This window comes from Centropristis striata, chromosome 5 (assembly GCF_030273125.1).
Source record: "Centropristis striata isolate RG_2023a ecotype Rhode Island chromosome 5, C.striata_1.0, whole genome shotgun sequence".
NCBI classification, from domain to species: Eukaryota; Metazoa; Chordata; class Actinopteri; order Perciformes; family Serranidae; genus Centropristis; species Centropristis striata.
The window spans coordinates 32637-40232 of NC_081521.1; the positions used below are offsets into that span (position 1 = coordinate 32637).

At 44.4% G+C, this 7596-nt stretch overlaps 1 protein-coding gene across 1 annotated transcript; it reads left to right on the forward strand.

Annotated features, from left to right (window-relative positions):
- Window positions 1-1274: 1274 nt before the first annotated feature.
- Window positions 1275-6666, forward strand: plagl2 (pleiomorphic adenoma gene-like 2). Its single transcript, XM_059333516.1, has 3 exons — window positions 1275-1391; window positions 3800-4297; window positions 5183-6666. Exons 2-3 carry the CDS (start codon window positions 3957-3959, stop codon window positions 6654-6656), a joined length of 1815 nt encoding a protein of 604 aa, XP_059189499.1. The 5' UTR covers window positions 1275-1391; window positions 3800-3956; the 3' UTR covers window positions 6657-6666.
- Window positions 6667-7596: the final 930 nt, after the last annotated feature.

Consider the following 7596-nt stretch of genomic DNA (forward strand, 5'->3'; position numbering starts at 1 on the left):
ATAAAAACTAAACTACAACTAACAACATCAAACTCACTCTAAAAACTCATTAAACTAACTGAATTTGAAAACAAAAAATCATAACAAAATTAAAACTAAAACTGATGAAATATCTAAAACTAAAACCTTGTCCTGCATGTTTTGCTGTGACTCTGATCCTGATTAACAACAGTTTTTATCTAAAGCTTTCTGTTTCTGTCCGTCAGACTTGTAGTCCAGCGCCCCCTAGTGATCTCACAGGGAAACTGCTTCTCAAGGAGGATTTAAGAATCACATATTATGATTCAAGTTCAGCCTGTTGGATTATTAATTTATGGGCTCAAGTGGTTGTTGTTGCTTTTTCTTGTTTTGTCAGAGCTTCATAATAAAATGAGTCTGGATCACTGATTTACTTTAAAAACCTTCCTGTCAGTCCTCATGGTTGATTAAATATTCAGGTATTTATTCAGGAATAGGTGAGGATTGGTGCAAAAAATAAAAAATATTATTATTATCCAACATAAATACATTTACACTAGAGGCCAAAGGTTATGAAGCAACTTAAATGTTGTGTTCTCAGTGTATTTCTATAAAACCAGTGTGTATTGTGTGTATTTCTGGATGTGTTTACTACATGAACAGACTTTACCTTTACTGAATTGAACCATTTTCCTCCATTGACCTTTAGGTAAACATTGATGTTATCAGACCATTGGTGAATAAATGTTACCAACAGAAAAGAAGGGCTTAGTTTTAGGGTGGAGGAGATTAGGAAGAGACACAACTACAGTTCAACAGTCAAAAACAAATCACAGTTTGATTTATTCACTTTATCTCTTTGTCTTTTGAGAGTTTGGAGACAAAAATAATCCCAATAAATCTCAACTGTGTTCATATCTCTGACAGAAGAAACAAGAGTTCAGATTTATACATTAAGGAAAGAAGGAAACACAAAGTCTAAGCAATAAAAACCCAAAGACCTGATCATTAGAGTCAACATGTGTTCTAATAAGGGACTCTTTATAGAATAATCAGGTTTATTTTGTAGCAATGAAACTATGATCTTTTTTTGGCACAAATTTGATCTTGCTTCCAAACTTTTGACCTGGAGTGTTCATATATAAAATAATTGAAACTTATAAAAAAAAAATGAAAGTACCCTGCCCTCATTAACCACCGTGATGTTTCAGTGTGTATCAACCAGTCCTGACTCCGTAGAGACCTTTATGTTTTAATGTTTAATGTTTAATGTGTCATGTTTCCTCTCCGTCTCTGCAGGACAGTAAAGATGCGACACAGTGTTTCCCACTCACCGCCAACCGAAGCTGTTGGGACCGGGTGAGGAGGAGACGAGAGCCTGAAGAAGCAGAAAGAGAGAGAGAAAGTACAGAGAAAGACGAGAAGTATTTCAGGTAAAGTTGGATTAACAAGTAAAACATCACCGATATGACCTGATCATTATTATTTATCACTTGACTAACATTTTTAAACCCAAAGGAAACAAAAAAAAATAAAATTAACTGCAAAAAAAACTGAATTAAAGTAAACAGATGTGGTTTTTTTACTTTCAAAGCTACGGCGGCGTATTAGGGCCAAGTATGAAAACAAAATTGCCACTTTTTCTCTCATAAATCTGTAACTTATTTCCTGCAAATTTGCCACTTTAAATTTCATAAATCTGCAACTTTTTTCTCGTAGATTTGCAACTTTAAATCTCATAAATCTGCAACTTTTTTCTCATACTTTTGCCGCTTTAAATCTCATCAATCTGCAACTTTTTTCTCATAGTTTTGCCACTTTAAATCAAAACTACGACTGCGTATTAGTGCCAAGTATGAAATAAAAATTGCCACTTTTTTTCTCATAAATCTGTGGCTTTTTTCTCGTAGATTTGCCACTTTAAATCTTGTAAATTTGCACGTTTTTTCTCCAAATATTACCCCCTCTGCCGGATCCATATATATATTTTTTTTTTCATACTTGGCCCTAATATGCCGTCGTACAAAACACATTCATGCTCAGTAAAGAATTTTTAAATGTGGCAAATCTGAACACAGCAGCACAAATAACACATAAGAGGTAAATGAGGATAACATCTAGTTCTTTATCTTTATATCAAATATAGATATATATATAGAGAGAGAGTGTCAAGCCGATACTTTGAAGCAGACTTGGAATTTTGTCATTTTAGGGGCAAGGCCATTTGGCCTTCCCATTCACATTTTTTTAAGGGCACAAAGGCCGTTTGGTTAAATTACGCTGCTTTTACCTTTCAGATTAATACCTTAATTCACCAATAAACATTAATTATGTATTAAAACATTTGTTTTAATTCAAAAACATTGAAAAACATATCATATTGTAAATCATTGCATTAAGAGACTGTGAGTATGGGAGAGAGAGTATTCAGATACAGAATACAGAATACATGCCCTAAAATGTAATTTGTAACGTATTCCGTTACATAACTCCATCTAATTATCGTATTCTAAATACTTGGATTACATCAGCGCTGTTTTACATTTAATCAAGTGTGACTCAAGCTTCTATTTCAGAGTTTGAATCACCCACATGATGCCAGCAAAAACCCACAACTTAACTTCACAGGATCAACTGAAACATTATGCATCATCTCACAGAAATGTACGAATTTGAGTTCAAAAAGCCCAGAAACTCATCTGAGAAGGATTCCAAAAGTAACCTCTACAATTTACTAAAGTAACTGTATTAAAATACCACTCTAAATACTACTTCCCAACACTGGTGGTGTTTCCATCCAGCTCATTCACAGATTCTGTCTTGCATTCAACTACAGAAAATGTACTTGCTGATAACTAGTGACAGCTCACCAGCTATCGCTAGTCAGTCAACATGACAGAAAAGCGTAGCACTAGCTAACGACGACACCGGTCGTTTTAAGATAAATGGCTGGATGGCAATAGTGTTTCTTAAACGTATACGTTAAGTTCAGCCATAAACCACATAAGTCAGTCATGAATTATATCAAAACCGCTTAGCCAGAAAAATACTAGAATCAAAGCTGACCGTAGCTGACAGCTATCTGCTAGCTAGTAGAAGCTAGCTAGTCCCAGAGCTAGGGAAGACGTTATCCCAACTAGCTAGCTATCGCTAGTTTTCATGACGCAAAAATGTAACGTCAACGAGTCGACTTTCAATAGGCTAATACAGTGGTTATTACCTATCAATAGTACTTTCTATAAAAACGTACATGTTAAGTCCTGTCAAAAACTACCACATACTTCAGCTACATATTAAAACAGCTTGTCCTGCTAGCTTACCTGTGCTTGTCCTGCTCCTGTTTTGAGAGGCTGAGGAGGCTGGTTGACCTTCTTCTTTCAGGTGATGTTGACTTCACCTGCGCGGCTATTTTGGAGCAATCACAGCAGATCAATGGTTCTGATCCACAGACACAGAACTAGCCTACTGAGCTTGATTGACAGCCTGGTGGAAGCAACTGGCAACACATGGCTCATTAGAATATTCAATGAGCCATGTGTTGATGCATGTCTGAAGGAGGAGACTGATCGGGTCTGACCAATAGGATGGCTGTATGATTCTATCAGCCCACCACGTCACTAGCGTTGTGTTTATACTGGAACTTTGACAAGAGCGCTAAAGCCACCTTGGCCCTAAATTGAACATTTTTTCACTGGGCATCAAGGCCAAAATTACTTGTTTTTGAGGCCTGTAGAAGCCCTGCTGGGTTTCTTGCTGCTACCTGTATCTTCCTTTGGTTGTTATTTCTTTCTTTCTAACTCAGAAACACTCAAAGCTCCAATCTGTTTCTGTCTCACCACAGGTTTTGCCTCCATGTTCCTGCTGGATTGTTGTCCATTCCTGAGCTGTTGAGCTTCTTCTTTTCCACTCGACGGCCCGTACCAGTTCCCACGTTGAGCCTGCTGCGAGGCAGGGGAGCCACCAGCACATCGTCATGGCAGCGGCACTCTAGGGCTGCCATGGCAGCTGCTGCCGCTGATGCCTCACAACGTATTACCACACTGACACCGGAGGAAGAGGGACGACGGACTGCCGCCAAGCTGTACGGGAGCGCCGCCCCGCTGCCACGGATAGAGAGAGAGAGAGAGCGAGAGAGGGAGCGAGAGAGGGAGAGAGAGAGGGAAGGAGAAGGAGAAGACGTAGGGAAGGCGAGTGGGAACGAGTGTTTGGTGTGCGGGGCTCTGTTCGCCTCCAAGGAGAAGCTCCGCCTCCACGCCTTGAGTCACACGGGAGAGAAACCCTTCCACTGCTCCCAGCCACACTGTCCCAAGGCCTTCAGCTCCAAATACAAACTCTTCAGGTAATCACAGTCATCACATCACTCAGCTGACGTCCTTTACATACTCTATGATGCTCTGCTTCTTCAGCGTTCCCTTTAGTCTGCCCTGAGGAACCCCGAACCAACATTCCCATCGGCTCTTAGGTCTCAGAAGTTGTTGCAACAATTCCTGAGTTGATACCATTTGTTGAACAGATTTTTTTGCCGAAATAACAGTTTTTACCACTTGAAAACTGACGATCCCTCCAAAATAACACATTAACTACAAACTAATGAGAACCCACCCTCAGATCAGTCCAATATGCACAAATACAGTTGTTCAAGTCATCTACTCCAGAGGAATGATGAAGCCCTCCTGGATGTGTCAATATGAAACTGTTCACCCTATCCATGTTGCAAGGTGATAAAATATCAGCAAACTCATCAACATACTTGGATATTTGGGATCCTGCATAGGAAGTGGTTTCTCAAAATCCATTTTGGTTCCTGGCTGCAAACCACTGACTCATTAATGTGGACTGAGATGAATCCATGTGTCCTTCTAGCTGCTGACAGACTGTAACAGATGTGATAGTAATAGTAATAATAATAATAATAATAATAATAATAATAAAAATAATACATTAGATTTTTATATCACTTTTAAAAGGTACTCAAAGTCGTTAACATAACAGAATCAAGGCAAACACAAAATGCAGAGAAAACAAAAACTAAACTGAGATGTGATACAATGAGTTCAGGTCTTTTTAGCTATTTTGAAAAGATTTTGAGTAGATTTTTGAAGGTTTGGAGTGATTCTGGATTGAGGATGTGAGTAGTGAGGAGGTCCAGAGGGTTGGAGCAGCAGTGGAGACTAAACTAACGTGTAACTTCTCCTAAAACTCTTGTTCTTGTGTTTCATTTCAGGCATATGGCCACACACTCTCCACAGAAGACCCACCAGTGTTCGTTCTGTGAGAAAATGTTCCACCGCAAAGATCACCTGAAGAACCACCTGCAGACCCATGACCCCAACAAGGAGGCCTTCAAGTGTGAGGAGTGTGGGAAGCACTACAACACCAAGCTGGGATACAAGCGCCATGTGGCCATGCACTCTGCCACGGCGGGGGACCTCACCTGTAAGGTGTGCATGCAGAGCTACGAGAGCACGCCGGTGCTGCTGGAGCACCTGAAGAGCCACTCGGGGAAGTCTTCAGGGGGAACCAAGGAGAAGAAACACCCGTGTGACCACTGCGACCGCCGTTTCTACACCCGGAAGGACGTGAGGCGCCACATGGTGGTCCACACGGGCCGCAAGGACTTCCTGTGCCAGTACTGCGCCCAGCGCTTCGGCAGGAAGGACCACCTGACGCGCCACGTGAAGAAGAGCCACTCGCAGGAGCTGCTGAAGATCAAGACGGAGCCCCCCGACATGTTGGGTCTGCTGGGGTCGGGGTCCCCGCCCTGCTCCGTGAAGGAGGAGCTCAGCCCCATGATGTGTGGCATGGGGCCCAACAAAGACCCCATGATGGGCAAGCCCTTCCCCAGTGGGGCCCCGTTCCCCATGGGCATGTACACCCCCCACCACCTGCAGGCCATGTCTAACTCCGGGGTGGGCCCCCCTCACCCGTCCCTCATGCCCGGGCCCCTGTCTGCAGCCATGGGCATGGGCTGCCACATGGAGTCCCCTGGGTCTCTGCACCCACACTCCCACCACCACCACCACCATCACCACCACCACCACCACCACCATTCCCCCCCGCTGCCCCCCCACCACCAGCCCCTGGCTCCCCAGCAGCAGCACCAGCCCCAGCAGGCCCCCAAGTACCAGCTGGGATCTACCTCATACCTGCTGGACAAGCCCTTGAAAGTGGAGATGGAGAGCTTCCTCATGGACCTGCAGAGCGGCTCCCCCGGCCCGGCCCCCTCTGCAGAGCCACATGCTGCTGCCTCGCCCCCCAAGGACGGGCTGGAGCCCACCTCGGGCCTGGTGGAGGAGCTCTGCGGTGGGGACCACCTCCTGTCCAAGAGCCCCGCGGTGATCGCTGAGTCTCTGTGTGCTGCTAACATGGACTTCTCCCACCTGCTGGGCTTCCTGCCCCTCAACCTGCCCCCCTACAGCGCCCCCATGAGCACGGGAGGGCTGGTGATGGGCTACACCTCGTCAGCGACCCCCTCCTCTTCCTCCTCCTCTTCCTCGTGCTCATCTCTGCACGCTGCCGAGCCCCACGCTGCAGCTGCCGTCGCCACAGCACCTCTTACCTCTTTGCAACCGCAACCTCAGGAGCCACAGAGCTCCAGTGGGGGTCTGGGCCTCGGACCCCTGCACCCCCTACCACCAGTATTCAGCTCCAGCCTTAGTACCACCACACTGCCTCGCTTCCACCAGGCCTTCCAGTGAGGCGCCCGGCCCCCGGCCCGGCCCCCGGCCCGGCCCCTGGTCTGGCCCCTGGTCTGGCCCCTGGTCTGGCCCCTGGTCTGGCCCCAGGTCTGGCCCGGCCCCTGGTCTGGCCCCTGGTCTGGCCCCTGGTCTGGCCCCTGGTCTGGCCCGGCCCCTGGTCTGGCCCCCAGCCCCAGCCCAGCTCAGCTCCCTGTGGATCCGGGCCGAGCTTCTCCTTAAGGGCCCGTTGAAGAAAAATTAGAATAAAAAAATAAACACTTAAAAGCCTTATATGAAAGTGCACAAAAGCTTTTGATTGAGCCTTAAGAGGAAGTTTAACCCTTTAAGCATCAAAGGAAAAAGGTGAGAACAGAAGTTGAAGTAGCTTTTATTCGGGCTTCCCCTCGTCTTCCTCTAGTTATAACGACGTATTATTAACCCACTTTTATTTTCATTTATTCCCCTTTATCCCCATCCGAACCCTATTTACTAGCATAGAGCAGCACCAGGAGCCTAAAGGTTTGGTACTGCATACTTTAAGTAATAATAAAAAGATAAAAAAATAAAAGATAATTTTTTAGTGAAGATTATCTGTCTTGTTGTGACCCAGAAAAATAGTTTGAAGTGGATATTTTGTTTTACTTTTATTTATTTTCCAAATGTAAGAACATGGTAGAAAATGTCTCATCTTAACCACCAAATAACCCAAAAATATCAAAATATCAAAACATCAAAATATCAAAACATCAGCCTCTCTCTCTCTCTCTCTCTCTCTCTCTCTCTCTCTCTCTCTCTCTCTCTCTCTCTCTCTCTCAGTGAAGGGATGAAGAGATTCAGATATTAATACTTAAATCTTTCCTTCTGCCTCTAACAAAGTGCTCTTTAAACATCCCTGGATGTAGTTTTTATTTTATTTCACTGCCACCAGCGTGCTCCTAGAGTCAGGTCAGTTTAAATGGAA